Raw genomic sequence first — 15521 nt, forward strand, 5'->3', positions numbered from 1 at the left:
ATGTGCAGCAACAAAGATCCAACGCAGCCAATAAATTAATTAATTAAAAAAAATAGTATTCTGTAGACACCTATATTGACAATATGAGATACAAAATAAGTATATGTCATAGTGCATTGCCCTTGAGTTTATAATTCTGGAAAGAATATGAAAGAATGGAGAAAACAAAGAAAAAACAATGTAAGAAACGCTCATGTAATAGAAACTTTAAAAATTGTGATCTACTATGTTGTACACCTGAAACTTATATAATATTGTACATCAACTACACCTCAATTAAATATATATATATAATACTGCAAATAAAATATTTCAGAAAGCAGAAAAATCAATTTCAAATTGAACGACGCAAGCAGTAAGTGCAAGAAAATTAGCTCCAGGAAGAGATTAACATTACTAGAGTTACTGGATAGTTGCAGGAATGATGTTTACTCTAACAACAACAAAAAAGAAATTCATTAGGATGTTTGTGCTTGTTTTGAATTTTCTCAGCTAGTCTAGTATAAAGGCTTATTTTTCAGTCCTGGAGTTCACTGGAAACAGAACAGAAACTCCCAAAAGTCTAGACAGTAAAAGCACATCTGTTTTGCCCAGTAAATTAATTTGGTGTTGACGTACAATTTTAAAGGGGAAAAAGATGTAGATATAAACAAAATGGGATAATCCACAAAGATATGTAGACTTTTTAAAATAAAAGTATCTTTTCAACATAGTGTACATAAATAGTTCAGAGAAAAAGAACACTCTCTAGAAATGTGTTCCTTAACTATACCATAACAACTTTAAGCCACAAATCAATGTGGCTGCAATATTAAATATTATTAAATCCCTGGTAACAGGCTAAACTGATGTCCCTGCTCTTAGTATAAATGAACATAGAATGATTACACCTAGTTAATCTATTAAGACATTCTGTAAAGATACAATGATCAAGATCTTGAGAAAATTAGAGAAATACTATACTTGTAAATGAGTATGAAACCTATATATGAACATATGCAGATTATACTTTTAAATAAAATTTTCAGTTGAGTGAAACTAAATGCTAACCTATGCTCAGTGACAGATAATTTCTAAGTATTTTCACTACTAAAGAATGGTTGGCATCTTCCGTACCTGTGGCTATAAAGCAGGTTCACCTCTTCCCAAGACATTCCAATATCAACTTGTACTTATCCAAAGCTAAGTTACCTTAATTTTCTGTATTGGCCAAAACTAAAAAAAACAAATAACAGAATGGGGGGGGGGGTCCCTCCTTATTCAAAAATTTCATATAAACTGTTTTATATAAAGAATGCATTGACTGGAAGCACAAAATAAGCAATAACACATTATAAATTTATTGAGGATTATTGTTTTAATTACACACCCTAAAACATACCAACTTATTATAAGTGACTATATGTAGTATCAAGCTTCTAGTTTTTTGCTACTTGGCTATTAGGCCAACCAGAAAAACATTTACTATCCAAACAGAAATTTTTAGGGAATAATGAAATTTTTGTTTTATAGTTAGTTCTGCTAAGATTAGCCAGAAAGGAGTTTTAATCTAATTTAAAAAAAAAAAAGGTGGGGAAGCCTATTATCAAATGATTGAGTCTCTCTTTTCAATAGTAACTATGTTGTAAACAAATTTTCAACCAGGCCTTGCATATCTGTACCATCTAAGTATAATAATAATTTTTCATCATTTTAATAAAAGATAATAACTATAGTAAGTCTAATTTTGTTCAAATTGCATTAAACAGATTACAAAGGAAATTTAAGACCCAATTGTACCACTGTAATTAATAAACGCTTTTAAGAACATTAAAAATTAACAGGAAACCTCTCATGCTTTGGCTAAAATCTTTATAAGCATGTACTGGTTTTATAAAAAGTAATAATCATTTACTGCTTGAAACAATTTAAGAAACTGAAACAAAACTAAAAATCTCCTTTTTCTTACTTTCATCTTAAGAAGCAAAAATACACTAAATGGAGTATGTTGTCCTTTTTTAAAAATCAGTGAAAAGCATTAAGCATTTAAACATGGAAAATAAGATTTTGATTGGGTTTATAAACATTTTCATTTCTAAAAATGTGAGGTATTAACTGATTTCATATACCACAGTACCATAACTAACATTAAAACTATTCAACTAATGATCTCATCCAGAAATAAAAGATAAGGTGTAAATATTTAAAAGACCTGGTATTCTCATCAAATATAAGTAAAATAACAAAACCATAATAAATGTGTTTTTTTCAACCCTCCTAATATCTTGCTTCTTTCATTCCATTCCAAGATCTTCAGCATAGAAAAAAACTTTTAATGCAAATCCTTTAAACAAAATAACCACTGTAAAGATGGAGAAGGTCCACAAATTTGGATTTTAAATTGATTTCAGAAAAGATGTTTTCAACACATTTAAATATTTATGTGACATTAGGATAATATATAAAAGCCCCCACTAAAATACAAAACTGACTTTTTTCTTAGGGAGAAGAAAGATCAATATTGAAATTAAATGTATAAGACCTCTTTCTCTAAGTTTGTTAGGAAATACATTTGTGACATTTAAATTTTCTGGCTGTTAAAAATTCTTTCCAGAAAGCATCACAATTAAGTTAAAAACCTCAAGATCTACTAAAAAAATTTTTTTAAGAACAGTAACTACCTTGAAAAACTATACAAATCATCTCTTACTTTATGGTCCTCCACTACTTTTTAATTCATTTTTCAGACATTTTTCCTTCCCCTTTTCTCAAAGAGAAAGTCCTGTAAATCACTGGTACCTGTCAGCTACATCAATTCAATCTGAACCTTCCTCAAGTTGTATCTCACCTCTAGAGCAAATCAGAATCCAATAAACCAGATGAACAGCAACTGATCCCAAACACTGGATTAAAAACCAAAATACACTCTAGTATACACCAATATGTTACATGTTCCAACACAGGTTAATGTTAAAAACAACTAAGTATTCAATACTTATTTGAGGGGCTTAAAAGAAAGCTTTAATACCTGAACCTGGACCTAGGCTTTCAACTTCATTCTAATCAAATAATTAAAACAAGTAAAAATAAACTGAGTCATTGGATTGGACAAAATCAACCAAGGCATAAAGACTATTTAAATGCAAAATGGTTTCCCGAGAGTGGTTTTTAATTCTCTCTTGGTAACCAATTTTCTATCAGACTTCTACCATTATACAACTGTAACAGCTTCCATAAAGTCACCAGTAGGAAATCACATTTCTTTCAGAAAACTACCTCCAGTACTCCACACCCTCTCTGTCAAGAACTTCCCTCCCTCCTTTAAGTATTCAATTTCTTTCCTGAAGTAGAGCTCCCATAAATATTGCAGTATTAAGGACTAAATTTTAATGAATACAAATCAGAGGAAATGAAGGAACATTAACTCCCATTCAAATCTTCCTTTAAAAAAAATGTTTCCAAGTTATATTTTTAGCTTCCCCCCATGATTCCCTTTAAAAAAAATGAACACAAAATCTCTCTGCTAATGACTTTATTCATGAATCTATAATGGAACTCAAAATAACAAAGAACATGAAAAAATTCAGATTAATATTTATCAACCAAATACGTCAAAGAACACATTTATTTTTCATATAACTAACAAATATGTCTAAAATGCACATGAGAATACAAATATTCTTCACTTTGTGGAATTTCAAAGTAATGAAGATCTGCTTAATACACTTGGCCAGAATAGCCCATTTATACTGACAAATACATATAACTCAAAAGAAATCAAACATAAGTGACAACCATCTCATGGTTAATCTTTTGGTAAAGTGCTACTTTCATACTGAAAAAAGAATCAGTGAAGATTTAAAAATTTTTACTGTTGTACCATCATTCTGAAAGTGTTAAAACTTCTCTTCAGGATTTCCAGTCATCACAGTCATATGTCCCCAGTATGAGACTATAAACATTATTTTGCAATTAAAAAAAAGTCTTTTTGTTCACAAATTTCCTCGAAGTTAAAAATTACCACACCATTGCTAAGTGAAACTTTTCACTCACATAGGAGTGTTTTAGACACAATAATTTTCCATTGTTTTAAACATGACCTTTGGTTCAAAGCTGTCCTGATATCCTTTCTAGTTGGATGGTAGTGGTTAGTAAAATATTTATAATTGGATCGATGGCCTAAGGGCCATGAATGGCACATATCAAGATGTCTGGCATGGTGAGTTCCCCAAATCCATAACTGACATGGTCACTATTAAAGGAAATCAGTGTTGCTGAGGACTGGCTCACCTCCTTTCATCAAAGACCTCTATCAATTCATTAACAGTATTAGCCATTGAGGGAAAATTAGTTGGAAAAAAATCTAATCTGAATGAAGGCACACAGGTGCAAATCTTAAGCAGATAAATAAGACCAACTAAACTGCATATGCAAGCACGTGTGTGTTCACCCCAAGCACATACACACTTCTCATGTTTGAGGTTGAATATCATTACTGCATATATTCTACCACAAAGAAAATTCTGTCTGTGAGTGTATATACCCCAGAGATCAGAACTAGCTGATGGCTTTCCAGAAATAATGAGACTTTAAATGATGCAAAAGTTGGCCTTTCCTCAAAATAAAAGGTTTTAAATTAATAGCAAAGGGATGCAATAACAATGGAAACTGTAAGAAGCCCAGAAAGTTAAATCTCAGAAAGGATGTTCAACTTTACAACTGAAGGCTGCTGATTTCTTCTCTCTCTCCTTGAATAATCAAATGTAAATGCCTTTTAGCAATGGCAGCATTCACATCCCACAAAAAATCAAGTAATGTGCCCTTAAGGAGCACCTCCATTGGCACAAACTGTAAAACCTGCTGGGGTGCATCAGAGTTAATCAAAGCACTCAACAATTCATTCACATTCTGCAGATACTGGAAAACTGGGTTTGGAAGGTCCTGATAACCAACACAAAGCAGGACTGCACAAGTCTTCAGGGGCTCAGAAGATGTGGGACAAGAAAACGTGATGAACCTAAAACAGCTGTGGAGTACAAAGATCAAACCAGCCATAAATCTTGTAAAACAAGAAAGTATGGGCAAAATCATAATATCTCCTGTATGAAGCTGCTGCAGTGAATGTAGAAGGCAGTCCAAAAATAACTGCTGGTAACTTGGGTCTCCATCATGAAGCAACGAGCAGCTAAAAGCCATGAGCTCAGCTGATTCCAAGAGTCGAACTTCCCATGGTATATGCGTTTTGATATCACAGAGAGCTGGAAAGCCCACAAGCAGGCACTTTACTTGGTTGCTGGGTTCTACATCCTGCTCATCCCGAAGGCACTTGGTAAGGCTAAGCAACTCAGAAAATATCAATTCTTCAGAAAAAGTGTGACAAGAACAACAACACTGCTGTTTTGGCCTACACTTGGAATCCAAATTCAAGGCTCCTCCTAATGACTTTTCAACTGCTTCATTCAGAGCCTTTAAAATCTCACCATCACAGAAAGGAGAACACTTTACCCTTGGCAGTTTCTTTCCCTGTAAAATCTGCCATAAGTGACACTCAAGATTGGAAGCTGGCCCTTCTAAAAGAGAACTCTGCCCAGGATGATATGCAGCATGTTCTTCAGCCCAACTATTAAAGTACCCTTTGGCCACCTTATCCTTCCATGAAAGGGTTTCCAGCATTTTCCTTTCATTGTAGGTTTTAAAGTATCTGTTCCTCTGCCCAAACCATTTTGTATTTGTACTACAACCAATATTAGATTTTTTCACTAACCAGTTATTTCTGGAAAGAGGTTTCAATTGAAACTTCTGCATGAAATACTGAACAGCATAGTCCCTTAAACTATTCAGCTTTGCTTGTTCCCCTTTTCCCATGCACTCAAACAGACGAATGTTCTCAGAAATAGTCTCTAGCTGGTATTTATGAAAGAACACGCAACACTGTTCATGCTTTTTAAGAAACGATTCAGGAATCATGTGATGGGGAAAGAGAGCTTTCCTGGTCATTTCAGACCCAAAATTCAGCACCATCTTAGATAAAAGAGGATAGATTTCGTCTCTTCCCTTATAGTAGAGACATACCACATAGACTTCTGAGTTTCCTGCCTTGCTGGTAGCAGGTTTGAAAACATGGACTTGGTCAAAAGAACAGTTCAACAGGTACATCAGGTTTATGGAACAATGTTCAAACATAGTAAACATCTTCAGAACAAAAGAGCCACCATTTCCAAGAGTCATCAGAGCAGTGACAGCTTCACAGTAATGCAAAGAAGAGACTAAAGCTTCTTGTTCACCTGGATTTCCCTGGCAATCAAAACTTCCATCTGCAGTGATCAAGTGAATGGGAGTCATGCTGTTTACGAAATTCTGAAGTTCAGTCAGATATTTCAAGGCCATGATATCACCAGTGTTATCTGGACCAAAGTACCAGCAATGCAAGGTATTGGCAATGAGTCGGTCATCCATAATCATCATAAGATTATCATTTGCTTCATGGTATGGATTCAGAGTATTAGCTACCCAACTCCAATCACAGGGGAATCGATGGGATCTTAAGTAGTGATTGAGACTAGCTATAAAAGCTCCAGGAGCTTCACAAAGGTGTAGAGAATTCAGCTTTCCATTCTCAAAAGCTTCCTGTGGAATAAGTGGAAAGCTGCACAAAATTTCATGAAACTTACACCATGCTTGAGTACAAAGTTCAGCATTCACAGATTTTCTCACGTGAGAGATTATTTTCCCAGCTTTATTAGTGAAAGCTGTGTGCTCATGCCACTCATCCAGTTTCTTATCACTCAGTAGGTTTTTTACTTCATTTAGGGAGTTCTTCAAATCAAGAAATGCACTGAATTCCACGTGGTCACAGGTGAAAATCTCACTGGGATCTGGTAACTGCCACTCATGATGAAGTGGCTTGTCATAAGAAAATTTCTTGGCAAAGAGTTCAAAAATATCAGCAAGAACATCTGGGCTGAATGTCTCTGGACTTGAACCCAGTGGCAGCCTTCTGCATTTACTCATTTTCAAATTAAATTAAAATCTAGAAAAAGAAAACATACAATTAAATGAATCACATTTATTAGTGAGTGAAATCTCATCCACAGCAAACTGGACCACAATCATGACAAACCACATAAAACGGGAAGACTAATGTCAGCATAATTCATTATATAATGAGGCCATGTGGAATAAAGAATAAAGGCTTTGATATCCAACAGACCTGGGCTCAAATTCCAGCACTGCCATTTACAGTTTAGTAAGAGACCATGGGCAAAGAACTTTACATTTCAGTTTCTTGTTTAAAAAATTGAGGTATCATTTTTTAGATGAGGATAAAACATGCTAGCATATACCAAAGAATATTTATCATTGAACAGCAGCTCTTATTACCAAAGTAACCCCCCTAGCTGCTCATGCTGAGATATCACCCACGGGGCCCCAAACACTTGCTTAGACTAAGATTCATGCCTGAAATGACTTTTGATCTAACTCTAACAAGTGACTTTTAGCTTTTTTTAGCTCCCTCCAAATCTCACTTCCTTGCAGGAGAGTTTCCTACACCTGAACCCAGCACTGGTCCTGCTACCAGACCTCTCTGCCACAACCCACTTACTCACCTACGAGGAATGCCAAGTATGTCCTCTGTCCATCTCACTCTCTTGCGAAGTCACGCACTTTGGTGGTACCAGATCGCCTTTACGGGCCACCAGCAAACACTCACCACTCTACTGCTTGTCAACTGTGGTGTACTTGACAGGTTAGCCTCCTGCGCAATGCTGAAACTGACTTACAGTCACCCTGGCATGTCTCTACACTACACATTGCTGCCTCATATGGTCGGTCAGACAGCTCCATGCTTGTATTATAAAATATTATTGTTTTACTGCCACAAAAACTTAATACACTTTGATAGAATAATTTTAAACTGAAGAAATAATCTTAATGAGTATACAAATTACAAATAGTCACCCTACATTCTGTGTCCTAACACTGCCTAAGAAACAGAAACATCTGTCCACTGGAAAAGGGGAAGGGGTACAAGAGAAAGAAGCAAGGCCTAATGGCATAGTGTTGGGAAAGTTCTAAATTCCAGCAGATAGAGCAACGAGTATTACATGGTACTTACTGGCACGTTAATCAACAGGTGCTTCAGTTCATGAGTTCTGCATTTATTTAGCATAATCAGTACATTCTATACCAGTCTGAAGATTAAAATGGGAAATAAAGGTGAGCAAGCACTACAATAAACACAATAAGAGCCAGAAGACCATATTCTATTGGCATTTACTGTGTACTCTTAACACACTTTTTTCAACCTTTTTCATTTTGCTTAAATTATTTACAAGTCTGTCTATTCTGCTAGCTTGTAAACTTCTTGAAGTAACAAGTATCTTCTTAGTCATTTCTGTTTGCTACACTATATTTATGTTGCAAGAAAACTGTGGATAACAGTCACAATTACTCATTAATATATTTTTCTTAACTTAGATCTTTTTGTTGTTGTTAACTGTTAGAAGCTACATTTAGACAAATTTCTGAAAGAAGGCAAAGTGGAGGTATTTCCTAAAATCCTAAATAAAGGTAAATGAAAGTTTACTACAACAAGTTATTCTGTCCTAATTCACGCTTTGTTTACTAGAAACTATAACTTTTAGATTTCAACCATATTCTATTTTGGAAAAAGTCTGATTTTAGTCATTAACTTCACATACTAATTAATGGTTGTACGTAAACTCCGAAATCTTACTTAAGCTAATATGTAATTATTTTCACAGAACAACTAAAGTGATTCAAACACTCCACTGTTCTTCCTGACTATACCTGTGGAACACAGATCAAAATTAGATATATTTATACATAAGTTGTATATTCAATTGAATAATGTTCAGGTCGTGTTTCCTACTAGCAAATTCCCAGAACCCAACTGCTTCTCGCCCACCTCCAGCCACCAGCCTCCTCACTGCAGACACTGTCAGCTCCCTCCTGGGTTAGTGCCATAGCCTTCTCACTGGTCTCTCTGCTTCTACCCTTGCCGCCTACATTCTATTCTGAAATGTACCCACCAGAGTTAACTCTGTAAAACCTAAGTAGGATCGTATCACCACTCTGCGCAAAATTGTGCTGCAGTAGCTCCCCATTTCACTCAAAGTTAAGTGCCAAAGTCTTCACAGTAGCCTACAGGGCCCTTGAAGATGTCTGTCCTCCAGCCCCACCCCATCTCTAACCTAATTTCCTAGCACTACCCTTCTTACTCATTGTGTTCCAGCCACACAGGCTCTCTTGCTGTCCACTTAAGACCCCAGTCACTGCAAGGGGGAAGTCTATGCACCCCTGTCAGTCCCTCTGCCTGGAATGTTCTTCCCTCAGATGTCTGCATAGTTAATTCCCTTCCGTCCTTCAAGAATTCACTCAAGGGTCATTTTCTCTGTGAGGCCCACCCTCACATCTTAATTTAAAATTGCACCTTGCATTACCAGTGGGAAAGGTAAGAACCTTGCTGTGTCTTCCTTTTTTCCATGGCACTCTTTTCCTATAACATATGATTTACTTATTTATGTTTCCTGTTTATGACTTGTCTTCCCAAAACTACAACCTAAGCTCCACAGGGCAGGGATCTTTGTTTTCTTTATTCGCTCACCATCCCAAAAGGCTAAAACAGTACTCTGCACACAGTAAGCATTCAATAAGTATTTATCGAATAACTGAAGGCATATCGGACTAGCACAAAAGACGCTCCTCTGATTAGGTTCTGAATATAAGCCTTAACAATGCACTTCAAAGTCACCCCAACATCTCAACGCATAACAACAAAAATGCACGTGATTTACAGGACAGAAGGAAAACGTTTCCAGTGCGTGTTCCTCTGTCCCTCTCACTAAGCACTCCACAGAGCTTTGTGGCATCATAATTCTGCTACGAGGGTCAGCATCACCATTCTTGTTTTGCAGAGTCTAGCAGGAAGTCATGTAGCCCCCGGCCCAAAGCCACGAAGGGAATACCCGCAAAATTCGCCGGCCTAACACGAAACCCTCAAGATCGCATCAACAGTTGTTATTCCTCCAATTAACACGTAAAGGACTTTTACAAGTGTTTCCGCCAACTCCTCCTCCTAGCAGCGGTGAAAACAATGCCTGGTGTATACCCAGCGCTTTACTTTGGGCCAGGGGCACCCCAGACTTGGCCTCCTCTGGTGGACGTGAGCCCCAAGCGCCATCCGAGCGGCCCGGTCCCTGACCCGAAGGAACCTCACTCCCAGCCTCTGCCTAACACACTGGAAAGTCGAAGGAGGACCCGGGCTCGGAACCCGGGCCTGGATTACCTCAGCTCACGCCCACCTCAACCCCCAGGGACTACAGAGGCTGCGCTTCACTCGCCCTCCTCACGCGAGGAGGGCATTCTCCACTTCCGCTCCTGGGGGTGACTTCCGGGAGCGTCGCTCCTGCAGGTCTTCGCTGCCCCCACCCGGCACAGGGAAGGGAGGTGGCGCGCCGGGAGGCCAGGAAGGAGGCAGGGACCCGCCGTCGGGACTCGCGGATTGGAGGCACACCGCCAGACCGCGCCGCCGCGGAACGCCGGCGGCCTCGCGGCCCGAGGGCCCTGACACATGCACTGCGCATGCGCTTCTAGGCCGGGCTGGCGTCACACGCGGACGTTCCGCACGCCGGCGTCTCTCGCAGCGCCCAGACCTCGGCTCCCTTAGGTTCCGCTCCTCCGCGGTGCTGAAGCCGGGAAGCTCCAGCCTCCCGCCCCAAGGCCGCTGTGGCAACCATGGGCGCAGACGGAGCGTCCTTTGGCCCCGCCCCCTCGAGGGAGGTGGCGAGGGATGGGGCGGGGCCAACCTGCCCGGGACACGCTGGCCCCGCCCACCTGGGCCCTGGACGCCCGAGGTTTTCTGTTGCTGCTGGGTGGAACTTAGCTCGTAGTACTTGTTAAGTTAAAGCTGGTGTTCGGAAGAACACAAGATTAAAAAGCCAAACTAGGGAAACTACGAGATAACACTCTGTTATCATAACACTCTGTTATCATAACATACATATGTTTATAAACCAATAGGAAAAGACAGCCTCAGAAGAAAAATGGGAGAAGATTTGAACAGGCCATCCAAAAAAAGTAAAACAGCTGATAAGGATATAGTACAAAGCTGTCTAACTTAAAAAAAAAATAGAGGGGTTTCTCTGGTGGCGCAGTGGTTAAGAATCTGCCTGCCAATGCAGGGGACACGGATTCGAGCCCTGGCCCAGGAAGATTACCACCTGCCACGGACCAACTAAGCGCCGTGCACCACAACCACTGAGCCTGAGCTCTAGAGCCTGTGAGCCACAACTACTGAGCCCACACACCACAAATACTGAAGCCCGTGTGCCTGGAGCCTGTGCTCTGCAACAAGAGAAGCCACCACAATAAGAAGCCTGCACTCTCCGCGACTACAGAAAACCCAGGCAGCAAGGAAGACCTGATGCAGCCAATAAATAAAAAAAAAAAAATAAAATATATAAATTAATTAATTTAAAAAATAATTAGAAATAAGTTTTCACCCTACTTAGCAAAGATTTTAAAAGATCAATAATGGCTACTTTTGGTGAGAATGTGGAGAAACAGGTTTACATAATGTGAGTGAGAGTAAAAATTGGTACTACCTTACAGAAGGCAAACTTTAAAATGGCCTTGCACCTTAGTCCAGCAGTTCCCACTCCTAGTAATTCATCTTTAGAAAACAAACAACTGGCACTCACTTTGGACACAATGTTTTTTACAGCACCTTAATGACATCAATAACAAAACCTGGTTACTTTCTAAATGTCTGCTTTAAAGAAATTAAATTCTTTATGGTACATCCATATGATGCAATACTGTGCAGCCATTAATAGGCTGTATGTGCCAACAGTATTGTGTGAAAATAGGAGAATACAGAACTGTGTGTAGAGTTTGAACCATTTATGTTAAATACACACACACACACACATTTTTTTACAAGTCTTCCAGGACAGGCATCAGTGGAGAAAGAAGTCTTTTCAAAAAAAATGGTGCTAGGATATCTGGATATCTACATGGAAAAAAATTTATTTGGACTCAACTCACATAATAAAAATAGGTTTCGTTTAGATTGCCAATCTATATTTTAAAGATCAAACAATAACTCTTTTAGCAGAAAATATAAGAGAAATCTTCATGACCTTGAAATAGGCAAAAAGTTTATAATAGGATGGAAAAAAGAACTAATAAAGAAAAAAATACATAAATTGAACTAGGTTAAAATTAAGAATGTTTATTCATCGTCAGACAGCACTGGGAGTCAAGAGGCAACCTATAGAGTGAGAGAAGATATTTACCATATATATAGATATGAAAAGGACTTGTATCCAGAGTATAAAACTCCTACAAATAAATGAAAAAAGATGTCCCAGTGGAAAAATGGGCAAAAGACCAGAATAAAAACTTCAAAAAGATGGTATCAAAAAGGCCAATAAACATATGAAAAGATGCTTAACCTCATTAGTTTTTGAAGAAATGTAAACAAAACCTATAATGAAATACAATTGCACATCTAGCTAAAATGAAACACTGAAAATATAATTGTTGGAGAGTTTGAGGGGTGACCAATGGAAAACTGCTTGGAAGAAAAAGATCTTCCAATATCTTCCAAACTCACGGGTTGGTTGCCTTTTTTTCAATTTTTCTGAGGTATAATATACACAGTCAAATGTTCAGATCTTAAGTGTACTACTCAATCACTTTTGCCAAAGGCCTATTAAATATTCCAAAAAGTTCACTCGAGCCCCTTCTCAATCAATCTCCCACCCCCAAGAAGTAACCACTAATCTGTTTTCTAACAATACAGTTTAGTTTTGCCTATTCTAGAATCACATAAATTCTATCATTACAGTTTATAATTTTTAGTTTCCAGCCCCTTTCCACTCAGTGTAATTTTTTTTAATATATTGTAGAGGAGAAAAATAATCTTTCTCTATTACTCTTCTAGGTGCTTGGCTGGGGCACGGTAACATAAGATAGCTTGATAAGAGAAAGGCATATAAATTAATGTTTTGTGTGACAAGGAAACTTTCACAAGAAAATGAAGATCTGAAGAAACTGTTAAACCTGAGTTTTTATACTAGGTTTGATGAGAAGTGGAAAGTCGTGGGAAAATGTGACAAATGAGGAGGAGCTGAGAGTAGCAAACTGGGCGAAATTTAGCAAGGTATGTTCATTTAAATTCTTCTTGGAGTCTTTCCATCTTTGGAGATAAGGATGTTTCTTTCCTCCAGGTATAGGGAGGGCATCTCTCACCCAAGGTTCTTATGACCTGCTTCAGAGCAAGGTCAGAGAGTCTTCCCTGCACCTACCATTTCTTAAATTCCTTTAGCTTAAAGTATTCAATACGCCAAGGCACCGTATTTGGGGGTAGTGTGTTCTGAACCCTGACAATGTTCATCCATGTTGTCTTCTGTATCTGTAGTGTGTTCCTTTTTATTGATAAGTAGTATGCCATGGTATGGATAGACCACAGTTTAATCATCTGTTCTCCTATGGATGGACACCTGAGTTCTGTTTCCAGTTTGGGGCTATTATGAATAAAGCTGCTGTAAGCATTCCAGTACAAGACATTTTTGTGAGCATACATTTTCTTTACTCTTGGGTGAATACCTAGACATGATACGGCTGGGTCATAAAGTAGATGAAGGTTTCTCAACCTTAGCAGTATTGTCATTCTGAGAATCACTGAGGGAGATGTATGTGTAACTCTTTAAGCAACCCCCAAACAGTTTTCCAAAGTGCTTGCACCATTTTACATCTCTACCCACAGTAGGTGAGCATTCTGGTTGCTTCACATCCTCACCAACTTTTGGTGTTGTGAATCTTTTTTACTTTAGGTATTGGTGGGAATTGGTTGCTTTTTACATCTGATTCTTAATAAATAGTAATTAAAAACTAAAAGCTGTGGATATTGTTCTTTCATGGGACCAAAGACTAGAAAAAGGATTTGTAATCTCTTAAACACAATCACTATGGTCCCTGAAGTTTATAAATATTATCAGGAATATTCCAAACAACAAAGCTTATAGTGAGCCTGTCTTTACTAAAATAATCACAATAGTAACATTTTTTGAGTATATTTTTTTGAGTACATAATATGTGCTAAGCACTGAAAACTGCCGGTTTTCATTTTCTCTTCTCAACAGCTCTATGAGATCAATACATGTATTGTCCCCATTTTATAAACAGAGAAATCAAGGACCAAAGTGATTAAGCAATTTGCTGAAGGTCATGCAGTCAGTCAGTAGTGGAGTCAAGGTTTGGACTCCAAGGCCAATCTGTTCTGCAGAGAATTCCTAGAAACTGCCTCCAGTAATGTAAAAACAACTTTATAGTCCACATTCATGGCCAGAAATATTTATAGTAGGCCAGTAATTTAATTTAAAATATATATATTTTTTAATTTTAAATTTAAATATATTTTAAATTTTATATAAATAATATATATATATTGTATATATAACTTTTATTCATTTTGTCCTAAAAGCAGGAAGGTAGATGGTTGCAAAGTTTTTGGAAAAGATGAAATGTTATGAATGAATGAAATTAGTATTTAAAACTTTGAAAAGTTGAAAGAAAATAACCAGGCCCTGCACTAATATATTTGCAAATTTGTATTAAAATGCACAGTTATGCGAAGGCATTTAATAACAACATTTTAAAATATATTTTAATGATTATACACTGTACCTGAGTGGAAGCTAGCTACAATTAGCTATTCTTTCCAGTTCCTGAGTGTTTTTTATATACAACTGGCGTGACTGCAACATAAGTAGCATCCAAAAAGTAAAACAACTGGCTCCCTGGCCTCTACTCCAATTACAATTCTCTGTCAAAGCAAACAAAAACTAAACTGCTTCTGTGACCATTTATCACCAATCAACTTGCCGAATCTCTAATTACAGCCTCAGATTCTGTGAAGCGACAATGTACAAATTGTGGTTCCAAAACCCCAGAGGGAGTTTTCTGCGGTGATGGAAATGTTCTATATCTTGATAGGGGATATAGGTTAAGAGGTATATGTATCTGTCAAAATTCATCAAATGGTACAATTCAGATTAGCATGTCACTAAATATAAATTTTGCTTTAAAAAAAAAAAAAGAGCCATAAACAAATATTGAGCTCTAGGTTAACCATTTTCAAGCTGAAGTGTTTAGAGGAGAAGTATACTACATCTGCACCTTACTTTGAAATGTGCTACACATAAGATCAGTTGATGGATGGATAGAAGGATGGATCAATGATAAAGTGAGCATAGCAAAATGTTCATGATTGTAGAATCTAGGTGGTGGACACGTGGATGTTCACTATGTAATTCTTTCAGCTTTTCTCTATTGAAATTTTTCACAATAAAATATTGGGTGAAATAAATAGAGATTCACATCACAAAAGGCAAAAATGGCATCTCTTTCCATTAAAAAACAAATACATACATACAGTGAGTATCCCATCAACACAGTAAAGAGAGCCTCTGAGTGAGCTTTAAGTGAACAGCTTCAGACCTGGTAAAGACCAG

General features: G+C 37.5%; 1 protein-coding gene across 4 annotated transcripts; it reads right to left on the minus strand.

The window, feature by feature from the left end:
* Nucleotides 1–3504: 3504 nt before the first annotated feature.
* Nucleotides 3505–10703, minus strand: CMTR2 (cap methyltransferase 2). 4 transcript variants are annotated; one of them, XM_057713409.1, is made up of 3 exons: nt 10305–10703; nt 8096–8171; nt 3505–7009 (listed from the first exon to the last, which is right to left on the minus strand). In XM_057713409.1, exon 3 carries the CDS (start codon nt 6988–6990, stop codon nt 4693–4695), a length of 2298 nt encoding a protein of 765 aa, XP_057569392.1. In that variant the 5' UTR covers nt 6991–7009; nt 8096–8171; nt 10305–10703; the 3' UTR covers nt 3505–4692. The 4 variants fall into 4 exon arrangements, with proteins under 4 accessions (XP_057569392.1, XP_057569393.1, XP_057569391.1 ...); XM_057713410.1 differs by having other exon boundaries at nt 10289–10703; XM_057713408.1 differs by lacking the exon at nt 10305–10703 and having other exon boundaries at nt 8096–8674.
* Nucleotides 10704–15521: the final 4818 nt, after the last annotated feature.

This window comes from Hippopotamus amphibius, chromosome 16, assembly GCF_030028045.1.
Source record: "Hippopotamus amphibius kiboko isolate mHipAmp2 chromosome 16, mHipAmp2.hap2, whole genome shotgun sequence".
Taxonomy (NCBI): Eukaryota; Metazoa; Chordata; class Mammalia; order Artiodactyla; family Hippopotamidae; genus Hippopotamus; species Hippopotamus amphibius.